The 25,703-nt window shown below is 35.9% G+C and overlaps 1 protein-coding gene across 6 annotated transcripts in view; it reads left to right on the plus strand.

Moving 5' to 3' along the window:
* Positions 1-25,703, plus strand: part of SGCE (sarcoglycan epsilon) — a 67,270-nt gene that overhangs the window by 23,666 nt on the left and 17,901 nt on the right. For all 6 annotated transcript variants that reach the window (XM_082398444.1, XM_082398441.1, XM_082398443.1 and 3 more), the window contains 4 exons: positions 2,162-2,284; positions 3,948-4,105; positions 10,446-10,518; positions 14,871-15,069. In XM_082398444.1, coding sequence (XP_082254570.1) covers positions 2,162-2,284; positions 3,948-4,105; positions 10,446-10,518; positions 14,871-15,069 — 553 coding nt within the window. The remainder of the gene's footprint in view (positions 1-2,161; positions 2,285-3,947; positions 4,106-10,445; positions 10,519-14,870; positions 15,070-25,703) is intronic.

The raw sequence follows: 25,703 nt of genomic DNA on the forward strand, positions 1-25,703 counted from the left end.
TGTTTCCCTCTACAGTGCTTTGTATTAGAATGTATTCATCCATTTATAAAATTATTCACATATGCCAGACACCTTCTAGGTGCCGAGAAAATAACAAAGGTAAATAAAGTTCAGTGCTGGACTTAAAGGTGTTTTTAATCTCTAGAAAGAATAAATTGGATAAGCTCCAAAGAGATTCCTTTGAATTATGCAAAACATTCCTGTGCCTTGGATGTAGGATTGTGATCTAGAATTTAAACACCTTTCCGTATAGAATGAAATAACTACTCACCAGGAGTTCACAGTTCTCCATAATTTGACTCATCTTCCCAGTTTTCCTCCCCCCTACCAGGATCTAGCATTACTGGCTTAATTCCCTTTCTTGAAAGGGCCCTGCAGTATCCCACTTTTGTATCTTGCACATTTCACCACTGAAATTGCCCATCTCTGAGTTTCAGAATCTTGCTAGTACTTTAAAAGCCATATTGAATTCTACTTCTTATATAAACCTTTCCCAGGTCTTTCCAGCTTCCATTGCTCTTCACCATCTTTCCAGGTCTTGCCAGAGCAGTTTGTCTCTCTGGGGTCATACCTAGTTAGGGGGGTGTTGGTCTCCCAAACCAGATGGTGAGCTCGTGAAAGGCAGGGACTGGGTCTCCTTCATCTTCACATTCTCCACAGCACCTAGCATTCAGCGGATGCCATGGAATCCAGCTGGTGAAAAATCTCTAATTCTCATCCTCGCTATTTTTCTGTGATTCACATATTCTTGTTTTTTTGGAACGGGACCATTTTCACAGGTGAGTAAATTCCTCTTGGGTAGAGAATGGGTACTCTAAATGCCATGGGAATGCTTACCAGTGCTAGTACAAAACAAGTCAGGAAAGAACGAGTCTCCCTATGTACCTAGTTTAAACCTAACTTGCCGCTTCCTTCCCTCCGTTACCACAGCCTTTGAAGTTGTGTTTTTAGTAGTAAAGCTATGGATACATGAAGCTACAAGCCAAATATTTTAGTTCAGTTCCCCATTTTTGGCAGCCATCCACAGAACTGTAGGGGCAAGTTTTCACAGATAAAGAAACATTTTTGTGGGAGTTCCTATTTTTATGCTGAAAAATTCACTGTCAGTGATTTTGCCATCCAAGGGCTTTTAGTTAGTTGTGAGCCCGGGAGTGAGTGGCCTTGGGTTCTTAAGGTTAATTACTACATTTACAAATACATCAGTGACTAAGAGAAAGAACTTGCCTGATAGGGTTTATCTGTTTAAAAATTGCAGCCAGTAGCCAAACAGGAAGATAGAAAACCAAAAGAGATTGTAGAGGTGACAAGGGTAATGGCAGTAATGTGTTGGTGGAGATGATGATATCAGAGGAAAAGACGATAAGTTGAAACTAATCAAACCAATTTGGTCATTTTAATGTACTCACATCATGTATCGTAAGTAACCAGTAAATCATGAAATCTGCCCCATTTCACTTAAAGAAATGATTTGCGCTGAATTTTATTATATAATTGTTATTGCTTATTTAGGAGGTAGCATAATAGACTAGATTGTATGTGTGAATTATTAAATGTCGAGATTAGGTAAAGTGGAATAAATCACTTCCAGGAAAGATAGGGGGGGAATAACACTCAAAGAAAGAGTATCCAATGCATTTTTATAAGTATCAATATATATGAAAGTCCCCTTACATATATCAATGGTATCATGTAGTCCGATATGCTCTGTCTGGCAAACAGTTAATACGGTGGAGATTGTTACCATTTAAAAATACCTCTTTATACTTTGCTTTGAAAAAAGGAAAAAGAAAAAATATACTGTAGCAATTATATAGCTGGTCAGTTCTCATGATGTATTTTGTTGGTAATAATCTCCATAAAAATTACAAAAGAGATTTCATGGATGTCTTTATTATTTAATAATAATTTAAAATATTAAATGTGCCTAATTCTGCTTACATAATATTTGAAAAGTCTATAAACACAGCAAGTTGAGAGTTGTTCCATGTTTTGTCCTAAAACCACTCCCCTTTAAAACAAACTTCTTAACAATCTTGCATGTTGCTTCAGTTTTCTCAGAAATTTCTACATAGTGAAACCCTTCTTTACAGTGTAAGTGAATTTTCAAAAGCAGAGCTCATTATTTGTCTTTCTGTCTCTTATCTTCCCTCTTTGTTTTCAGTGTACACTATTTTCTCCAAGGTGCACTCTGATCGGAATGTCTACCCATCTGCAGGTGTCCTCTTTGTTCATGTTTTGGAAAGAGAGTATTTTAAGGGGGAATTTCCACCTTACCCAAAACCTGGTATGTTCTGGTGGGAAAAAAAGTGGTTAATTTACTAAATTTTTCTTTTTGTTCGATGTGCATAATCTAGATGATACATGATCAGATATTACTGACATTATTTGACATGGTCTGGATATGTGATAAATTGATTGTTATAGAATATTTCCCATATTAAGATTAGAAATTTAATTACCGAAGGAAATAATTCATTTTTGAAATTTAAAGAAAGCGTATTTCTGATTTCCTAGTCTTGAGTTTTGTGCTTCTGACAAATGATCTACCTCTATTCTCAGAGAAATAATTATAGATGTACAATTACAGTTTTCCACATTAAGACTTAGAGTCTTACATAGTACATTGATTTTTGGAAAACTATACGTATGTTGTAGAAGAGAATGAAATATGGTATTAAGAAAGAGTTCTCAAAAAAACTTTTACAATATGAGATAATTTTATATAACTTCATAATCATATAATGGAGATTAATTTTTCTTCAAAGTAGTACCAGTTACGAAGTCCTATTTAATTTACTATTGGTTTAAATTACGTTATGTTGGATTGTCACAAATGCCATCAAATGAACGAAGATACAGAAAAAATAGCAAGAGAAAATACATTGTTATTATGACTCTTACTTAAGTAACAAATAAAAATGAATTTCTGAAAATAACAGCATTAGAATTAATATAAATATTATTTTTGTGGATTATATGATGAATAGCATACCTGAAAACACTCATAAAATATAGTTAAGCATGTTCTCACCAGCATTCAAGAAACAAGGCAGTCTTTTCATCAATTACTTAAAAAATGTTTTCTCATGAGGGGCATTCTATTTTTGCAAAACTATATAGCTAAACCTTGTGAGCAGCAGCTTCAACATTGGAGAAGAAAACGTAGTTAAGAGCATAGTTTCTGGAGTCAGCCAGGATTAAATTCTTGTTTCACCACTTAGTATGGCCATGAAGAATTAACATGGAAAATTACATATTTCATCAATAAAATTAGGGCTAATAAGAGTACTACTTTCATTGGTATGTTTGAAAATCAGATGAAATAGTGCCTGTAGAGGCCAGGCACATGCTAATAAAATGACACCATTATTATTGTTTATTATTAATAAATGTCATGTTATTGCAGTTCTTTTGGATTTGGATTTGGATTTTTTCAACTCATCCTCCATTGTTTTTGTTTTGTTTTGTTTTCTCCATTGTTTTTAAATTACATAATTTTTGTTTTGATGACGCTTTTATAATTTTGAAATATCCCTTAAGATGAGTTTGATAGTGCTCAGAGTTTCATGAAAGGAAGGTTTCTCAGAAGAATGAATACATCAACATGAGTAGGGGATTTTCCTGAAAGATAGTTGTCTCATTGGTAGAACTTTTCCACTGCTATGTGACCTCCTCCCCCCAAAAAAGAAAAGGAAATTTACCCCCAAATTGTATGAATATGCTTTCTTTGTTGAATCAGATTTCTAGACTAACTAAACAACCAAAAGGATTTTTTTCTTACATAAGGCCCTAATCCAAATTCCCAGATGGATTTTTTTTTTGGTGTGTATTTAATTTGCTACAAATGTTAAGAAAAAAAATTTTAGACAGACACATTTTTATTGAAACAATCAAAGCAACATGTGAAAATAACTGTCTTATATCTTACTTCTGTGTTTCTTACCTAGGCGAGATTAGTAATGATCCCATAACATTTAACACAAATTTAATGGGTTACCCAGACCGGCCTGGATGGCTTCGATATATCCAAAGGACACCATATAGTGATGGAGTCCTATATGGGTCTCCAACGGCTGAAAATGTGGGGAAACCAACAGTCATTGAGGTAATTTACTTAGAAAGAGCAAAATTATATTCTTGGTTTTTTGTAATTTGAGTTTCAAATGTTGTAATTAAAATTACATGGCAGTGGTTTTCAGTATTTTATGCATGAAAACACACTAGATAACATTTGGAAATGTACCATTCCTTTCTGTTCATCTACAGAGTTTTTTGTTTCAGCTTTTATGTAAAAAAGCGCCATCTAAATTAGTGAAAAAAATTAAAAGGTATTTAAAAGAAATAAATCACTGTGAATTCTATTTAAGAAAATGAACAAAAACTTAAAACACTTATTTTCTCCAAATTTTAATTTCAGATTTCATGTTCATTCAGTCATTAAGGAGACGTCTTTTGAGCCCCTACCATGTGCTGAACATTATGATAGGTGTCAGTGGTAGAAGGATGAGGAGTAGCTGTGCCCTGCCGTGTCTTACAGTTCAGGGGTTGAAGCACTGGAATGGAAACTCAAACTTAGCCAGCACTGACATAACTGTTATAATAAGAAGGTGCTGTTTGATGCAGAGTTACAAGAGGGTAAATAGAAATTCACTAAGTAGAAGGAAGGCTATTTTAGGCAGAAGATGCAGCACATCAAAATCTTGGAGGCATAACCATAACCACATAGTCTTAGAGAACTGCAAGTGTGGCTAGAGGACAGGATGCACTCCAGAGGGCAAATGATGGGAACGGAGGTGTTGATGTTGGTAGGAGCAGATCTTTGAGGGCTCTGTAAGCCATGCGGATATGTTTGACCTTTACTTTGGGAGTGATGATGGTGCTATAATTAATCAGATTTTTACCAGTACCTAATATCATACCTGGAAGATATTAGAAATTGAAACAATAACAAAAACAATGATGACATTGAACCTTTAATGGGAATTAATTTTTTTTTAATGAATGGATATAAAAGCTAAAAGTGTTTCACTCTTTACTATACCTAACAAAATCAGAATTATAATGGCAATTAATGGCAGGAGAGGCCTACTATAGTTTTATGCCTATATGCCTCTAGGATCTTAAATTGGAATTTAACTCTTCAATTCCATAAAAGCTTACTGGTAGTGACCAGGGCACCAGCCTAGGAACTGCTAGTGGAATTGCCAGGAGTTTGTATATGTCCTGCGTGGCATGTGTTCTACCACCAAAAATTTGCAGAATTTCTGCAGATTCTCAGGAGATTACATGCTTTGAGTTTTTCTCCAAAGTTTTAGTCAGCCGTGGACTCTGGATATGAGCTTCCAGGCTGGCTGAGAGAAGGTGTTTCTTCATTTGAACTGAGGTTTGTATTAACATGACATTTCAGTGATTTCTATCTATAAATCTGCTTTCTTAAGGCAATGTTGATATAAGATAGAAATATATGTAGATATAAGAAAGAAAGTTATTTGGAGTTATTGTCAGAATAATTTTTAAAATATTCAGTAAAGTTATAAAAGAAATATATAAATGTAAGTCACCACCTTGCTAGATTAAAAAAGAAAAACACAATCACCTTGAAGATTCAGAGAAAGCATTTAATAAAATTCAACACCTATTCTTTTTTTCTTTTTTTAATTTTATTTATTTATTTATTTATTTTTGGCTGTGTTGGGTCTTCGTTTCTGTGCAAGGGCTTTCTCCCGTTGCGGCAAGTGGGGGCCACTCTTCATTGCGGTGCACGGGCCTTTCCCTATCGCGGCCTCTCTTGTTGCGGAGCACAGGCTCCAGATGCGCAAGCTCAGTAATTGTGGCCTAGTTGCTCCGCGGCATGTGGGATCTTCCCAGACCAGGGCTTGAACCCGTGTCCTCTGCATTGGCAGGCAGATTCTCAACCACTGCTCCACCAGGGAAGCCCCAACACCTATTCTTGATAAGAAAAAAATAGCTCTTAGCAAACTAGGAATATAAGTGAACTTCCTTAACCTAATAGGTTATTTATCAAAAATAATAGCAAACATCATTTTTTAATGGGAAAACACTAGAGGAATTCCATTTAAATTCAGGAACAAAACAAGAATGACCCCCTGTATCACATCTATTACAGAATATATTAGAAGTCCTATCCAGTGCAGTAAAGAAAGGAAAAGAAATTTTTAACTATTCGAAAGGAAGAAATGGAATAGTCAATGATATAAAGAGTCTATAGGCTATTAAAATCTTCAGAAAGCCTAGCAGTAAGCTATGGGATCAATATAAAAGATTTAGTTATATTTATTCATTAAATAACAAGTACTGAGAAAAATACATGATTTTAAAAGATACCATTTTTTTAGTAGCAACAAAATTATAATGTACTTGGAATAAATCTAACAGAAGGTATGCAAGTTCTGTATGGGAAAAATTATAAAACTTTGTTGATATTAAAGAATGCCTATATAAATGAAAAGATAGTTCATTCAGGGATAGGAGGACTGAAAATCATGAAAGCATCACTTTCCCCCTAATTGAGCTATAGATTCAATGCAGTTCCAATAAAAAAATCTCAGTAGGTTATTTCATGGAACTTGGCAACTAATTCTAAAATTTATAAAGAAGATAATAAAGCAAAATCAAGACATGCTTAAAGAAGAATAAAAAGGGGAAAGATTTCTTTCCTTTCCAGATAGCAAGATTTATTGTAAATATGTAGTAATCAATCATAAGTTTGTATTGATACAGGGATAGACAAATTAACCAATGAATAAAATAGGGAGCCCAGAGACAGATCCATCTACATAAAGAACAATGATATATGTCTAAAGAGGTGGTGCCAGAGATCACAGATTAGGGAAAAGGAGGTCAATTTATTGACTGGTGCTCAGCCATATGGCAAACATAAAATTAGATTCTTACTTCACAGGAAATACAAAACTCATGTCTAGGTAGATTAAGGATTTAGCAAAAATTTAAACTATTATATAAAACTGTAGAGGAGTATCTTTCTGAGTTTTGGGGAGGGAAAGATACCTTAACACCTAAATTTTTTTATTTAAGAGAAAAGATTGATAAATTTTACCATACTAAACTTATGAACTTCTGTTCATCAAAAGAAAACATTAAAGAAAAGACAACCCACAAGCTGGAAGATGATATTTTAAATATATATAGCTGACTAATGATAAGTATGTAAAATATAAAAAAGGACTTCTACAATTTCAATAAGAAAAAGACATGAACAGACATTTCACCAAAGAGGAGACATCAATGCCATTTAAGTAAAGAAAATTACTCTCATCAGTAAGGAGGAATATTCAAATTAAAACCACAGTGAGAATTTTATCCTCAGTAAAGGTCATTGCAGTGGATGTGGGTTGGAAAACGGAATATTTCACATAGCTGAGTATCACCGTACCCTATGATCTAATAGTCCCACTTCCAGATATGCACTTAAACAAGTGCAGGGAATTCCCTTACGGTCCAGTGGTTTAAGACTTGGTGCTTTCACTGCTGTGTCCCGGGTTCAATCCCTGGTCGGGGAACTAGGATCCTGCAAGCCACGCAGCATGGCCAAAAAAAAAAAGGAAAAAGAAAAAGAAACACTTGCAAATGTCCACCCAAAGGCATGCACAATCATGTTCATTGAGCAATGTTTGTATAGGAAAACACTGGAAACCCACAAACCAATTGAGATCCAGAAGTCCAGCAGCAAGAGAATAGATAAATTGTGGAGTATTCACACAGTGAACATTTATAGCAGCAATGAACTTAAGCTTGCCTGGCAACATGAATGAATGTTTTTAACGTAATGTTGAAAAAAACCAAACAAACCCCAGAAGACTGCATACAGTTTACTATTTTTGTAGGCGCTCAAAAAACAGAAAAATGGACAATATATTTTAAGCATATATGCATGGATAATAAAACTATATTTAAAATGGATGGGATGATAAACACAAAATCCAAAATGGTTACTCTGGTTGGAGAGAGACAAGAGGCTAGGATAGGAGAGAAACACATGTGTTGAGCCAGGATTCACAGGGGTGCATTATACCTTACTACCAACATACAATGTTATGAATATGTATCAGATAGTATCTAAAAAGATGATGAGGGCTTCCCTGATGGCGCAGTGGTTGAGAATCTGCCTGCCAGTGCAGAGGACACGGGTTCGAGCCCTGGTCCAGGAAGATCCCACATGCCGTGGAGCAACTAAGCCCGTGCGCCACAACTACTGAGCCCGAGCTCTAGAGCCCACGTGCCACACCTACTGAAGCCTGTGCACCTAGAGCCCGTGCTCCACAACAAGAGAAGCCACCACAATGAGAAGCCCGCGCACTGCAACGAAGAGTAGCGCCCCCTCGCCACAACTAGAGAAAGCCCAAGTGCAGCAACAAAGACCCAATGCAGCCAATTAATTAATTAATTAAAATTTAAAAAAAGATTATGAAAACTTAGCATCTCTTTCATCTAACACAAGTATTGATTTATCTGTAAATAACTCATTTCTACATCCATATGTAATAACATTTTCAGTGTTTAAAAATATTCTATTAATAATATAGTCAAAAGATTTTGCATATCTTAAACTAATATTTAATCATATATATCCACTAATTAATTTATTCAGTAGCTACTTATTAAGCATCTAAAATAGATCAGCCACTATTTTAGAAATAATGGATCAGAAAGTGCACAAACATGCATACCTCTTTGCTATGAAGGGCTTCACATCATCATGATAAGTAGAATTCTATTGAGGATATTACAGTATTTAAATATCTCATTAGAAGTCATAGAAGAATTGCATTCTGTTATAGCTGTTAAAATTAAGCATTAAATATAAATTCAGATAATAAAATTCTTCCTCCTGATTCATGAAAGGTTCTTCACTCTCTTGTGTAGCCTCTGATTTAAAAAAACTTATTAGAATTTATGAAATTTACAATAATGAAATTTATGATAATTATGGGAAGGCTAGCCAGAAAAATATTGCCATTAATTTGAAAATGTTTAACCTTTTTTTCTGAGCATTAGCTTTGAGATATTATAACAAATAGTATCTAGTATTTTTTTTCCACTGAGAATATTACTAAATTTTTTGCAGGGTAAACTTTTAAAGTCATGCGGATTCCCAAATGTTTTTGCATTTCTTCATTTGCTTGTGAACAATAATGCCTCGTTAATTTTAATGACTAGTCTTAATTTTAGTGTTCATTGTGAACCTAATTGACCACATGTCCCAACAGAGAGCAGCAAAGAAGTCATTAAATCCAAAAGAAATTTGACAAATTGTGGAGAGATAAGTGCTTTTATCTTTGTGGAATAATACACGTTTCAGAATATGTACTTTGAAATATTGTTAAAGGTTTGGAATTTTTTATTCCAAAATTCTGATTTTCACTGTTCTCTCAAATAATATTTCTGATGAGTGTAATGTATTTTATTTAAAGCTCATATGTGATGCTATTAAAATCTTTGATACTTGTTTTTAAATATGCAAGATATTTCTTTTCAGTTTGCGTCAGTTTTGTCTTTTTTGTCTCAGTGTCAACTACAGCTGCAGTTACTGCCAGAAGGCTAGTGCTGGGATGCTAAGACTTTTACACAATCATTTGGGGTTTTTTTGAGGTACTGCAGGCCTGTCTGAGTGATTTAATATCTGTTATAAAGTTAATTATTCCTTGATTTTTGAAGCCATATCCTGTTGTTGGCCTTTGCTTTGTTTGTTGTTTGCAGTGGCTGTTTCTGAATTGACTTTGATGTAAGTTCATTGGCTCTGCAAACATTTACTAATATTTGACTCTGCGAAGGGATTGATTTGTGTTTTTGAGCATTTGCCATCAGCTTCTCAGACTGTGATCCTCACTGCTGTACTCCCATTGTGAGATATGATTTCCAAAGGGTTCGTGACATTTCTTGACTGGTTGGTGTGCAGTTTAGTACTGAATGCAAACAACACAGAGACGTGCTTGTTTTAAAGTGTACTTTCTGGTATGATCCTTAAGCTCCATTTAAAAGTACACAAATATATTGTTTTGGCTTTTTTGAAATTTTAGAACAGCTCTGGTAAGTAATTCGTAATGGTTAATCCATTTACTAATGATGCATCTGCGTTGCTACTGGCACTTAACAGTCTTCTATAAAAGGGTTTTTCTGATTTTAACTTGTTGTTTTAGCATGTTAAATAGACCTAATTATCTATTTCCCCACAATATTGCTAAAAGCTCTGAGTTCTTGTCCAGAGAAGGAATATTTTGTAAGTATATAAACAAATAATGAAAATGGAAAGAACGACAATTTGTTTTCATTTTGTCCTTAATGAATTTCGTTTTCCAAATAACATTTTACTTCTTTTTTTTTTTTGTAACAAGATGAGTTTAATAGTTATTTCATATCAAAAAATAGAATTTTACTTCTTTAATATGACTTTCTTTTTCTAATAGATAACTGCCTACAATAGGCGTACCTTTGAGACTGCAAGGCATAATTTGATAATTAATATAATGTCAGCAGAAGGTAGGTATGGAAAAATATGTTGCTGATTGTTTCCTTATTTGCAAGAAGTATTTCATTATATTTTATATGTATGTAAAATGTAGTTAAGGATTTTAAAGCACCACATACCTACTATAACTAATGAAATAGTAAAATGCAGAAAACTAAGCAATATTTAACTCATTATAAAATATCATGACGTGTTTTGGTGCTGAAAACCTGAGGATAGGGAGCCAAATATAGAGGCCACTTATTTTCTCCAGGCCTTGGTTAAATCATCTGTAAAGTGAGACTAAGAATACTATTTCTCTCATAAGTCTGAGGTAAGGATGCCATCATTTAAATCTCAAAATGTGCTTGACATATAGGGCTGATCATAGAATGCATGATTGGTATTATTTTACTTTAAAACCTATCATCGGTGGTAGTCTAGTTGTATATGATGATAAAGAGTTGTTGATGGACAGAAATAAACCATAATTTGGGTCACAGTCTCCTTTCTAAATAGCTAATCATGCATCTGTAATTGCTGGAGTCCAACAACAATTTATCGTTACACATGCTTCAATTGTGAGTGATGCCTAAGGGTTTAGAAGGTTAGGGACACAGGAGAGATTCCAAGAATTACACTCTCAAATATTCTGATCCTGTTTTGGCATTCAATGGGAAAAATACATACCACTAAACACTTTGTGGTTAACGTTTATAAATCATGGGATACTATACCAGATATCATTTATGAGGGTGACAGGAGAAGAACTGATATAGCATTTTTCCCCCCAAAACAGTAAAACAGTTGTGAATCCTGGATAGGAAAATTCTTACTTCTATTTACTAGTACGATTGAAAACAAATAAGCAAACACAACACATTTTATCAGAGCCTACTAATTTGGAATTCGTAATAATTCAGTAAAGGCTGAGTTAAAAATTACCTTTACACTATATGAAAGAAAGCAATTTCAATAGAATTGATAATGCAGTACATAATTGGGGAGAAGATTGCTGGAAGGTTTTGAAACCCTTAACATAAGTTTTTTTCCCCAGGCATTTTAGCTGTAATAATTGCAGACAACAAATGTGCTAGTTGAAAATTTAAAATGGCCTTCATATATGAAAAGAAAGTCCAAGTACCAGTTCCTTTGGCCTGGACAGAAGACTCTCTACCCACTTTTCCACTTCCCAAGGGCTTTTGGAAGGTATTCATGTTTGGATCAAGGAGATTTTTATTCTTGACTCCAATTGTAATTGGATACTTGCATCCAGTCCAAGCTGTCCTTGTAGAATTTGGAATACCTTTAATGAGCAGAATGGTTGCGAAGTTCTCTTTCTCCTTGGGAATCTATCAGTTTAGTTATATACTTCCATTGCAGTGGGCTCGGACCACTAACCTCACTATTATGCTCTCAGAGGGACTCAAAACCCTTTGTCAGGTATGGGAGCCCCTGCAAACTGAAAGATAGCCTGGTCTACAGTTTTGAACCTCTTCCTTCTCAAGTCTGGTCTCAGTCCTGTCAATACAGAGTACACAGGCATTTGTCAGTACAGAGTACATGGGTCCACACACGTGTACTCAATAGGTAGTACACATGTGGGGACCCATGTTCAAGCAGATACTAATGTAAGACTGTTAGATGACTGAAGGATTGAAAGTTGGCATTAGGGACTATTTATTTAAACCAGGGTTGAGGGAGCACGAGTACGTGGGTTTTGAAAGCCTCCTTTTACATCAGGATCAGTGGCCCAAACTCTGAAAATCAGTGCACCAAATGGCAGGCATGTTTCCTTGCTTGTCTCGATGGAATGCATGTGGACACTAGGACGTACATCTTTGAGCATGGCCTGTACACATGCCATTTCTCCCAGATAAGGTTAGGAAAGAAGTAACAAGGGTTGAATATCCGGAGAACCGTGCTCAGTGCAACTCCCTGCCCAGCAGTCTCCCTCTCTGGGAGACCTAATGGGAAATCTGTCATGTAGAATCGTACAGCATGGAGCTCAAGGAGAGTACATAGAGTGATTCTCTAAATTGGGTTTAGTGCCTCAGAGGCCTGCCACCAATCTGTTGGCCTACTGTTCCCTTGGCCTCTGTGATATCCAAATATAGCAGGCACGGGATTTCCCCAAAGTTAGAAAGCTACTGTGACTCATCTCTGGGAGGCCTGGCAGCAGCACTTGGCCGGGTAGACGGCAGGCAGCTGCCCAGCCCGGAGCCTCGGAGGGCGTGGCAGCCGCAAGTCTCAGAAAGGAGCCACGGAGGGTCACATGGATTAGGGAAAGCCAAGTCACAGTTCTCCAAGGAGTGGCACTGATAATAAGGAAAAAGTTTTGCACGCTTTTTTTAGAAAAATTTCACTGAATGAAATTAATAGATGATAGACTTCTAGCATACCCAAAAACTATACTTGGTATTATTTATAAATATTATTTATTGCCAAGAAACTGTTCTTCATGACATTTTTCTGCATGACTGTTTCTCAGTATGGGGAAAAAATGTAGCATGATTAAGCTCCTGTTTATCTGTATAAAACAGGAAATGTATCAGTATAAAACAGGAAACTTATCTACAGAAAAGAGAATAAACATAGCATATTTTAGAAGATTGCAGATGGGCTATACATCAAACAAATCTAACAAAATCATAAGCAGAATAAATTACAGGGTAGGGGATGAGTAAAGAGCCTTCTGTGATTAGGGCTTTGAAAAACTTAGTCTTTAGGGAGAGACACCACACTCCAGAAAACTCTCCTGAAAACTCGAAAGCCAGAATATCTCCTTGACTTCATCTCTGGCATCACATGTCCTTTAATATTAAAGAGGCTTGATAATAAATGAAGTCATCAAGGTTTCAGTTATTTATCGTATAATTTTAGTTTTTTGTTTATTAAATAAGAATGGAATAGTATATGAGATAATAATAGTATAAGAAATAAGAACATATAGTACATGAGTTTTAATGAAATAAGTCAGAGGATATACATAATATAATTATTGTTGGGGACTTTAAATCTGTGTATAGTCCAGACATATTTTTTTTCCTTTTAAGTAAAGGGCAGAATCCAAGTAATTGTGCGTATTATTGTAAGAATTGCTAAAGTTTACCATTTTCTCAGTTCTTACTCTATATTGGGAGCTCCACTGAACACTTTATATATACAGTCTCTTTTAGCTTAGATAAAAATCATATGAGGTAAATTCAAATGATCGAAAGATCAGCTTCCCTTTCTGAAAGTATGGAGAAAAATACAAGTCCCTGCTTACCTTCTGGTTGTGAGTGTTAAATACGGTAATTCACCTCTTTCCCTTAGGTTGGCCTGCCTCATAGTAAGTATTCAAAAAAAGTAGCCTTTATTCTTACAGAAGTATTACTAAACAAAAAGAAAGCTATCCTCTGTCTTAACAGAACAACCAGAATACAGGAAATGATAGTTTGTAATTGAAGAGTAACATTTGAGAAGCTGAAATAAATTATATTTATTTAAAGTTTCTTATATTGAGAGTCTGAATGGGACATTGGGTTGGTATAAAATATTCATTTTGGCATCTTTAGAGGGAAATTACTGATGAGACATTGGGGAGGGAAAAAGCTAATTAAATCTCTAACAATGTGAGATATGGAATTTCATGAGAAATTTAAAATATTATTTCTCTAGAATATTTAATTATGGAGTGATCCAAAGAATGAAATAGCTATGATTTCAGAGTTCTTATTGAAAATACAATCAATATTTATTTTAGTAAAATGTGACATTTCAGCATGCTCCAAAAAGATCAGTAATACTGCAAATTAAAAATATGGTTTTCCATATCATATATAAGCAACCCACAAGCAAGTATAGATATTTTGCCGTGTCTTCTCTATTTAGAAAGGATGGTGCTGTGTTCTTCAGCTTCCTCCTTTGTTCAAATGGGAAATAGCACTACCTAGGATTGTAATGATTAAATTAAACAATGTATTTGAAGATCTGTCAGCTTGAAAACACTACAAGTACAAAATACTTTTCTAAGTTCTGGAAATGCTCCTTCTACCTGGGTACATTGACAGGACAAGGAGGCTGGCAGGTCACTGGCAAGTTAGCGACAGATTTGAGATTTGACATATTTTTCTTTTCCTTTTTATTTTTTTTTCTCTAATTGTGAATTGCCCTGCTGTCCCTTAGATTTGATTGCATTGTAGATAAAATTCTGGGTCTAATGTATGTCGTGTTTTTAGATATATCTTCTGTTATATAGAAAGCCTTTAAAGTCAGTAATAATATTGTTCCCCAAAGCCAGGATTGTGACAGAAATCAACAAATCTCAAATTGTTCTTTTGTTTCCCTTTCAAAAGACTACTTCATTAAAGATATGCATACCCTTTTTCACCAAAATTAGACTTCCCGTTACCATATCAAGCAGAATTCTTCATTAAAAATATGAACGTAGAAGAAATGTTGGCCAGCGAGGTTCTCGGAGACTTTCTTGGGGCCGTGAAAAATGTGTGGCAGCCAGAGCGTCTGAACGCCATAAACATCACATCAGCTCTAGACAGGGGCGGCAGGGTTCCGCTTCCCATCAATGACATGAAGGAGGGGTAAGCAGACTTGCCTTAAGTATGGATTTTTAAATATGGTGATCTTATCAAACTTATTATAGATGGAAGATGGCCTATTGCATTTTTCTTTTTAATAAGAAATAGTTATTGTAAAGATATGAAAAAACTAGCAATTTTCTGTATTGACAAAGAGATTGCATTAATGGTTCTTTACATCTGATGTTCCAGGTCCTGTGAAATCTAATTGTAGATCAGGATCCACATCATAAATTACAGCACTAAGTCTTTTGTACCTTCCATAGAGAAGCTGTTTATTTAGGGTCCTGAATTTCAAAGGAAATTGATGCCCCAGTTATCAGCTGCAGAAGGACGCACAGACTGCTGTAACTTTATTCTAGGAAACTATTTCTTCGCCTTTAACATTCTTTCCACCATGTGGCGGTGATTGATGGCTGGGGTGGATTTGAAACCCATTCCTAAAGCCTGGCCTTGTCACTCACAAGCTGGGTGACACTGGGCAAACTGCTGCACTCCTCTGGGCTTCAACTTCCTCATCTGCTCCCATGGGGACTATACTCTCTCCCTCATGGTTGTAATGATTAAACAAGACAATGCATTTGAAAGGGACTTGTCTATTCTCAAGCATTCCAGATACAGAGTATGACTTACATTCTTTTTTTTTTTTTTTTTTAATTATTTATTTATGGCTGTGTTGGGTCTTCGTTTCTGTGCGAGGGCTTTCTCTAGTTGTGGCAAGCGGGGGCCACTCCTCATCGCGGTGCGCGGGCCTCTCACTATCGCGGCCTCTCTTCTTGTGGAGCACAGGCTCCAGACGCGCAGGCTCAGTAATTGTGGCTCACGGGCCTAGCTGCTCCGTGGCATGTGGGATCTTCCCAGACCAGGGCTCGAACCCGTGTCCCCTGCATTGACAGTCAGATTCTTAACCACTGCGCCACCAGGGAAGCCCTGACTTACATTCTTGTAGAGGTTATGAAACACTCCTTATGCCTGGGTACATTGACAGATCGAATGTCAATGTCAAATGAAATTTTGCTGTTTAATTTCTGTTCTGTAAGTTGAGGCAGATCTGCCTTTTTTAAAAACCAATCCTATAGACGTGCGAGATATGGAATAAATCACATTTTATGTAGCATGTCCTTTTCCAGCGCTTCCTTTATCCATATTCTTGGTAACATTTATAGAGATGATATCTGGAATTAACTGGAATATCTGGGTTAATAAGAATCAAATTTAAGGGAAACTTTAAAGGAGAACTTTGTTGGAGATAAGGGAAAAGATCACAAATAGACATAGATGAGGTATGAACGAGTAGTCCAAAGGGGAATAAAGGATAAGCAGTGAGCTGCAAAGTCCAAGTTACAAATTTCAGAATTAAATTGTACCTTGTACGGTACAATAATGGATTTTGAAGTCAGTCAAGCACACATAGAAGTGCTTGGAGGAAAATAGTTGCTTTATCGCTTGCCTATCTGCTGGTTGGCTTTCTCTATGAAAACATAATTCTGGAGCTTAAAATTTTACTTGAGAGGTATGACATGGATCTCTTTCCCAATGAGTAATTAAAGGAGGACCATAGAAGGAGATGAACAGGGGTATCTCCCCTGAAGACATTCTCCAAATGTGGAATCTTTTCAACAGTTTTTTAAGGTAATGTGTTCCACAGTGATTGTTAAAACAATGACCAAAAGATGTTGGAGGAAACAACATGAAAACTAGGTATTGGTAGAGTTTCCCATAGTTGTGCTTTCTTCTGGGCTCACCGCTTCTCTAACCAGTAGTGTAGACCCCACCTGTAGAGGCACTTTAAGAAACAACTAGACTAAATTGAACTAACAACTCTCTAAACCAAACTCTGACCTAAAACAGTGCTGCACAACTATGTGTAGCCTGAGAATTACCAGTAGAGCTTTATGAAAAATATACCTAGGTTCCTGGCCTCTGATTCCCCCTAGAGATTCTGGATCTTTGAGTCTAGGGCTGGGCCTGAGCATGTGACTCTAAATTAAGAACAGAATTTTTTGTCCTACAAGTACTTGTTGGAGAATTCAGTCATTAGCTGATTGACCCCCAACACCTGCTAGCGGGAGGCATGTGCTGTCAGTCCCATGGCATTTATTTGGACCCTGTTGTCTCAGATCCTTTCCCAACTTGAAATGCTTTCCATGAGTTTTAATTTAATGTTAAGCTGCAACCTTTACAGAGTATTCATATGATAAGTCTTTTAAAATAGAATTTCTATAAATTGTACCCAGTGCCAACTCTGTTACTCCAGTGTCCCTATATGTGCACCAATGAAATAAGATCCTACTTGAGTATGATTGCAGGAGAAAAATTTGTCCCTGGGAATGATTTTGCATATTTTCTTTGGTTGTTACATAATGTCAAGGTAACAAAAATAAGGTTTTTTTTTAACCCTGTTGCCTTAAATTTAGAAATAAATCCAGTGCTTAACTCATCTCTTGTGCCTTCCTTTCTTTTTAATGGTGTATTTCATGATTCTTAATTCACTTAACAAAACTTTTTGCCTCTGTACTTTCTTTTGAAAATAACATGGACTATAAATCTCTTTAAAAATGAAATATTGAAAAGATTGAGGGTGGGATCAGAGATGCAAAGGAATTGCATCCCTTTATTTTCTAAAATTTTGTTTAAAAATATATTTATACACTTCAGAAGTATTAATTAAACACCTAATAACCGTGTTCTGCTTAATATTTTGCATCAGTCTCAGTCTCTGATTAAAAAAAAAAAAAAACTCCTTGAAAGTATTTCCTGTTACGCACGGCAGCCACAATTTACTAACTGCAAACTTTGCCATGTTACCCAAACCGACAGCAGAAGGCAAAGAGGAGCTCTCAGTAGTAGACCCTCAGAGTGAACCAACAGCCCTTCCACGGCCCAAAGTGCCATTAAATGTCAGTCATCAAGCACCCCCTCTACAGCCTCCCAGCTCCTCATCCTTCTTTTTTTTTTTTAAAAAAAAAGCAAGATTTTTTTTAATACTTTTTTTTTTAAATTAATTTATTTATCTTTGGCTGTGTTGGGTATTCGTTTCTGTGTGAGGGCTTTCTCCAGTTGCGGCGAGCGGGGGCCACTCTTCATCGCGGTGCGCGGGCCTCTCACTGTTGCGGCCTCTCCCGTTGCGGAGCACGGGCTCCAGACGCGCAGGCTCAGTAGTTGTGGCGCATGGGCTTAGTTGCTCCGTGGCATGTGGGATCTTCCCGGACGAGGGCTCGAACCCGTGTCCCCTGCATCGGCAGGCAGACTCTCAACCACTGCGCCACCAGGGAAGCCCCTCCTCATCCTTCTTGATGTGCATTTTTTTCATCTCTGCCGACCTCACTGATAGCCTTTAAACTTCTTCTAAATCTAACAGAAAACAATTATAAAGATTTCCTTCAAAGTGAGTAAGCTCCTGCAAAGGAACCCTAAACCTCCTGAAAAGATTCCCTTTCGCTTTCCAGACCCATAACCTCAGGGCGACTGTGCTCTCTCTGGGTGTGGTCTTAGGGCTGCTTTGCTCTTGACACTGAGCCAGAGGCTAAGGACTCATGGATGCATTTAGCCTGGGATAAAGCTGGTGGAAAGAGGGGCAGGTTCATGTTTCATTCTGGGCATGGCGTAGCTGCCAGCTCAGGGTGAGTGATGCGGTGTAAATGGTAGTTATGAAGGGAATGATGGGGTGTGAGGATTAAAGAATATACTCACTTTTCATAAGAGATTGTCAAACCTACCACCGTTTCCTCTGGTTACCAAAGCCTGTGGATCTATCCTCAGTCAACAACAGAGGATCCTAGTTTATTCTCTAGACAATCTCACGAAGTACTCCCTCTAATTAATTGTCTGCTTTTTGCCCTGTAAAGGGCTCAGGGAGAAGTTACACTTGAAGAAGAGAATGTAAGTCAAAGGCTGCCAAAGACTGCTCTGATGCAAGGTCATGGTCCTAGGCCAGTCCGTAGTGCTCTGCTGAATCTGTCCCCATGTTTGGTGATTTACAAGATAGTCTTTAATTCTTAAATAACGTGCCTCCTATATTTTTGATGCAGCTATTCTTTCTTTTAGGGAATGATGGTGATATGAGATTGGAATTTTTGGAAAAAAGCCTTAATAAAGTAAAAATTGGAAGCCAATATTGGTCAATTTTTATAAGTATAAAAATAAATAAATTTTAAAAATCAACGCAACTCTACGTCTAAACTATATGTCTATAACTATATTTCTTTAATATCTATTCTTCTAAGTTCTAGGCATAGATTCATTTTTTTCTTTCATAGTTTAACATTTATTAAGTATTTTTTATGGGGGAATAATGTATTAGTCTCTAGGGTAGAGTGATTTTAAAGAATGCAGTCTATGCTCACATCTATTAGGGACCAGGCAAGTAATCAGATAGTTAGAAAGCAGTGTTATACCTATCACAGTTGAGGTATTCACGGAGATGGCTCCTCTCCCACTTCTGGTCCATGTCAAAGCGTTCATAGAGGAGATGAAGCCTGATCTGAGTTTAAAATACGAGTACAAATTAGCCAGCTCAAAAAATGAGAAAGCGAAAGTATAGGCAGAGGAACAGCTTGGGCAAAATCCATTAGGTAGGAGGAAGCCTGGTCAATTTGGAAACCTACTTTGTGTGGAAATGGGGGACAGGGATCCAGAAATGATAATGACCAAAGAGGCAAAGACCAGACCATGTAAGGCCTTGTACACCTGGAAGAATTGTTTGGATTTTTATCTTGAAGCACTAGGGACCTTTGAAGAAAATGGTTTATATTAAAATTTTCATTTTAGCAAGTAGGCCTGCTAAGCCCTACCACATGGCTGAAAGAATAGACCAAACCTAAATGCCTCCTTTCTGCAAGCAGGAAAATCCTCCCACAAAAAACTCCAGAAAGGTCTGAGCCTTGTGTGCCAGTTCCCTCTTCTGTTAAGATAATTCATCCCTTCTCCAGTAAAGATGAGTAGCAAGCAGTAGAACTAGAGTCCAGAAGTGACCTTATTCTTTGTTTTATTTCTTATTCTGAATTAGATTCTTTAGTTTTATTTCTTGTTTATTTTTCATCTTATTTTTTGATGGACTGATATGCACAGAACAAAGAAACAGGGTGGAACAGAGAGGCAGGAATCATGAGGCATTTTCTTTTAAGAGCTCAAGAGTTCCCAGGCAGCATGTAGCATATGTGGACACTTTCTTCTCTAAACTGTCCCTTGTCTCCTATATACATAAAATAAGGAATAAAATACATTCATGACTTGGACAATTAGGTAAAAAAAATGCAATCATTGGATCTGTTTATCTGGCTGTTGCTGGAAAAAACCAGAGTTCTAACTTAAATTTTTTTTTTTTTATAAATTTATTTTATTTTATTTATTTTTATTTCTGGCTGTGTTGGGTCTTCGTTGCTGTGTGCGGGCTTTCTCTAGTTGCGGCGAGCGGGGGGCTACTCTTTGTTGCGGTGCGCGGGCTTCTCATTGTGATGGCTTCTCTTGTTGGGAGCACGGGCTCTAGGCACACGGGCTTCAGTAGTTGTGGCACACGGGCTCAGCAGTTGTGGCTCGCGGGCTCTAGAGCACAGGCTCAGTAGTTGTGGCGCACGGGCTTAGTTGCTCCGTAGCATGTGGGATCTTCCCGGACCAGGGCTCAAACCCGTGTCTCCTGCATTGGCAGGCGGTTGCTTAACCACTGCGCCACCAGGGAAGCCCCTGACTTAAATTTTTTACCTGTAACGCGGTTCTCCACCTTGTATGTGTAAAGGACTCAGTAAATGCGTTTTACCTCAAGAGAAATTGAGTTGTTCAAATTGGAAGAAAAGATCCTTCGTAAGGAACAAATTTTATTCAGAGTACCCAATGCCTAAGATTGTGAGTCACCATGTTTTGTTAACATTGCTTGAGAGCCTTGAACTTGATAATATGCTCCCATCCCATCTGTTTACATATATTTGAAAGTTTGAAAACATGTGGCTATGGTCATAAAGGTAAAGATCATCCTCCTTTCACTTCATAAAAATTTTAAATTTCTGCCTATCAAAAAGCTAGCCTATCAAAAAAGCTGCAAATCAAAAAAAGCTGCATGTCAAAGATCTGGGAAAACAGCAGATTATGAAAAATGTATTTTAGCATGTATAGCATAGAATTATAATTGTTATACATGGCCTCGTACAAAATTATTTTTTTAAAAAGCCAACATGTTGAAACTTATTGGCTGTATAAAAGAAACAATAAATACACTTTTTTTTGACTTACAAGGCAAATCCAATATCTACTTCTCTTGAGTAGTGTGTTTGCATTTTATTTATTAACTTATTTATTTTTCCAGTTTTATTGTGATATAATTGACGATATAACATTGGATAAGTTTACGGTGTACAGCATCAAGATTTGATATAAGTATATACTGCAAAATGATCACCACAATAACTTTAGTTAACATCCATCACCCCACATAGATACAATTTTTTTTTCTTGTGATGAGAACTTTTAAGAACTACTCTCTTAGCAACTTTCAAACATACAGTTGCTTCTGTTTTTAAACTGGTATCATTCATTCTGCAGATAGGCTCCCTGAGAACAGTGAGAGAGACTGGGTTCAAGGAGAACAATCAAGGGGCTGTTGCTTCACTCCCTGTGGAAAGTGACAGTGACTAGAGCTGGGGTGGTAGCAGTGGGATGGAACAAAGTGGACAGGTGTGTATGAGAGTTCTTTCGGGGTAAATGTCAGAGACTGATGATAGATTGAATATGTAGGGAAAAGGACAGGAGTCAAAGATGATGGTGCTTGAGCATCTGGCCATGCCAATCACCAAGAGAGAAGATGATGGAAGGAGCAACAGGTGGAGGTGGGGTGGGGTGATGATGAGCTCAGTTTGGAACATATTAAGTTTGTGAAGCTTCTGGATCATCCAAGTAGAGAAGAAAGTAGTTTGGCAGTATGTGTCAACTGTCATAAAAATGTTTCCACTTCTAGGCATCTCTTTTAAGATAGTAACATTAAAGAATATGCACAGAGATAGTCTTTACAATATTATTTATAACATCAAAAAATGAGAAGCAACTTACGTGTCCAACTCTGAAATAACTACTGAATAAATCATGTGCACTTAAAAATTATACTTCTATAAAAATATAATTACAAAGACTGTACAATATGGTAAATGCTTATGACGCATTAAGTGAAAAAGCAGGATACAAAATTATATTTTAGAGATTGATTGCAATTAGGCTAAAATATATGCACTTGAAAAGTATTCTGCAAGGTACATTGGAAAATGAAAATCGTGATCTTGGTAATAGAAATTAATTGTTTTTATATCCCATGTTTTATGTAATGTTTTTATATTGCTTTTATAATTTGAGGGAAAAAATAAAACATTTCAAAGCACCAAAAATGTATGCTTATGCCTATTTATGTTACCTTGAAGTGAATTAATTTAAAATCTTACTAATTATAAATGCAAATCAATGTTATGTAAAAGCAAGAGAACTTCTAACAGTTTTTAAAATATTTATTTTATTTCTGTATTTACAAATATATTTCACAGTTATCAAGGAAAAATATGGTCTTTGCTAAGCAGTTAATAAGGGGATAGAAATTGGCTTTATATGAAGCTTAAAAGTTAACAAATTGTTGTAAATGGAATATATTTCTTTTTTTAAAATTTTTATTGTAGTGTAGTTGATTTACAATGTTGTGTTAGTTTCTGCTGCACAGCAAAGTGAATCAGTTATACATATACATATATCCACTCTTTTTTAGATTCGTTTCCCACATAGGTCATTACAGAGTATTGAGAAGAGTTCCCTGTGCTATACAGTTGGCCCTTATTAGTTATCTATTTTTTATATACTAGTGTATATATGTCAATCCCAATCTCCCAGTTTATCCCTTCCCCCCACCCCATCCCCTTTCCCCCTTGGTAACCATAAGCTTGTTTTCTACATCTGTGACTCTTTTTCCGTTTTGTAAATAAATTCATTTGTACCATTTTTTTAGATTCCACATATAAATGATATCATATGATATTTGTCTTTATCTGTATGACTTACTTCACTCAGTATGACAATCTCTAGGTCCATCCATGTTGCTGCAAATGGCATTATTTTGTTCTTTTTTATGGCTGAGTAATATTCCTGTAAATGGAATGTGTTTCTATTCACTAATCATCAAAATTCTTTACCAGTGGTTTCTTATATCTCCTTTTTCTGAACTTATAAATGTTTAACTTGATTTTAAATTTCAATCCATTATATACTATTTGTCACCCAAAGACACCATAATTTTTAAAAAATCTTTCAAATTAAGTCCAAATATAAAATTGACATAAAGAGCAACCAAATGAATCTGTGTAATGGTACTCTGGGACACAGTTGTCAATTAAGGGTGTGACTTCATACTTACATACCTTTGAATTTTTGTGCCATACTTTTATTTCATTTCATATTTTTTAAAAAAGCAGCTTTATTGAGATATACTTTACATACCATACAATTCACCTATTTAAAGTATATATAACTCAATGGATTTAGTTTATTGACAAAGTTGTACAGTCATTACCACAGTCAATTTTAGAGCATTTTTATCCTCCCAACACTCCCCTCTCACACCCATTAACAGTCACCACCACCACAATCCCCAGCCCTAGGCAACCACAATTTATTTACTTGCTATCTATAAATCTGCATATTCTAGACATTTCATATCAATGGAGTCATACAATATGTGGTCTTTTGTGACCAACTTCTGTCACTTAGCATATTGTTTTCAAGGTTCATCCATGTTGTAGCATGTACAGTACTTCATTCTATTTTATGGCTGAGTAAAGTATGGATATTTTACTTTTTATCCATTCATTAGTTGATGAGCATTTGGATTGTTTCCACTTTTTGACTATTAAGAAGAATGTTGCTGTGAACATTTATGTACAAGCTTTTTGATAGGCATATATTTAAGTTTCTCTTAGGGTATATACTTAGGAGTGGAATTGCTGAGATATATGGTGACTCTGTATTTAACCTCTTGAACTGCCAGGCTGTCTTCCAAGCAGTTGCACCATTTTCCATTCCCACCAGCAGAGTAGGAGAGTTCCAGTTTCTCCCCATCCTCGCTAGCACTTCCTATTGTCTGTCTTTTTCACTGTAGCCATTCTAATGGGTGTGAAGTGGTACTCATTGTGGTTTTGATTTCTATTTTGCTGATGGCTAATGATGTTGAGCATCTTTTCATGCACTTATTGGACATTTGTATGTCTTCTTTGGAGAAATATCAGTTCAGATCCTTTGTCATTCTGAAATTGGATTATTTGTCTCTTTGTTATGGAATTGTTAGAGTCTTTTATATGTTATAGGTATAAGTCCCTTATTAGACATATGACTTGTAAAGATTTTCTTTTGTTCTTTGGGTTGCCTTTTCACTTTCTTGATGATGTCCTTTGAAGCACAAAATTTTAAAATTTGATAGAATCCAATGTATCTATTTTTTCCTGTTATTGCTGGAACTTTTGGTGTCATATCTAAGAAACTGTTGCCTAATTCACGGTCATTAAAATTTGTGTCTGCCTTCTTCTCAGAGTTTAATAGTTTTAGCTCATACATTTAAGTCTTTGATTTTTTTTTGAGTAAATTTTTATATGGTGTGAGATGGGGGTCCACCTTCTTTTTTTTGCCTGTGGATATCCAGTTTTTCTGGTACCATTTGTTGTAAAGACTATTCTTTCCCCCATTGAATTGTCTTGGCACCTGTGACAAAACCAATTTACTAAAGATTTTATTTTTGGACCCTGAATTCTATTCCACTTATCTACATGCCAAGCCTTACGGTAGTACCACACTGTCTTCATTACTATTGCTTTATAGTAAGTTTTGAAATTGGTAATTGTGAGTCTTCCAACTTTGTTTTTCTTTTTCAAGAATTTTGTGTGTTGGTGGGTCCCTTGAATTTCCATATGAATTTTAAGATCAGTTTGTCAATTTCTGCAAAGAAGACAGCTGGAATTTTGATGGGTTTATTCCATTTTGTAAGTAGTTATAGCATTGTCATTAGGAAAAGAAATAATATTTATTTAATTTCCTGGTTTTCCCTTTTCTTTTGAAAAAACCTATGAAATTCCTACCTTCTTAAGCTGCTCCAAGATTATTTCAATGCTATTATCACTGTCTTCACTTTTATTGTGAAACTCTTACTGGCAAATTGAATAGAGTTCTTTTCCCCTAGTTGCCAAGATACACATCAAGAAAATACATTTTGTTTGCCTAATTTGTATTTACCAAACAATAGTTTTTCTTTTATATTAGCTTCTTAAAGATTGAGGGACCTTATAATGAGGAACCTAACAGTAGGGGTCTCTGCAGTAGGAAAGCTGATGGACAAAACTCTTAGGTAGAATAGAGAAGTCTGCCTACAGCTCCACACCTCCAGGATGTAATATCACAATCTTATTAAAATGAAATCAGATGAAGATTTATTACTGATAATTATTTTAGTGATAATGTTATTTTCTAAACAGTTTACTTTAAGAATATTTTTGAATGTAGTCTACCAAATATTGTAATCGAAATATGATACATGATTATTTTGAATTAAATAGGGTGAAAAAATTTTTAGAAATTAACAGAGAATCAAGAGAGTGTCTCGTACACCAAAGCACCCAGTAAATATTGGT

This window comes from Balaenoptera borealis, assembly GCF_965194805.1.
Source record: "Balaenoptera borealis genome assembly, chromosome: 7".
NCBI lineage: Eukaryota > Metazoa > Chordata > Mammalia > Artiodactyla > Balaenopteridae > Balaenoptera > Balaenoptera borealis.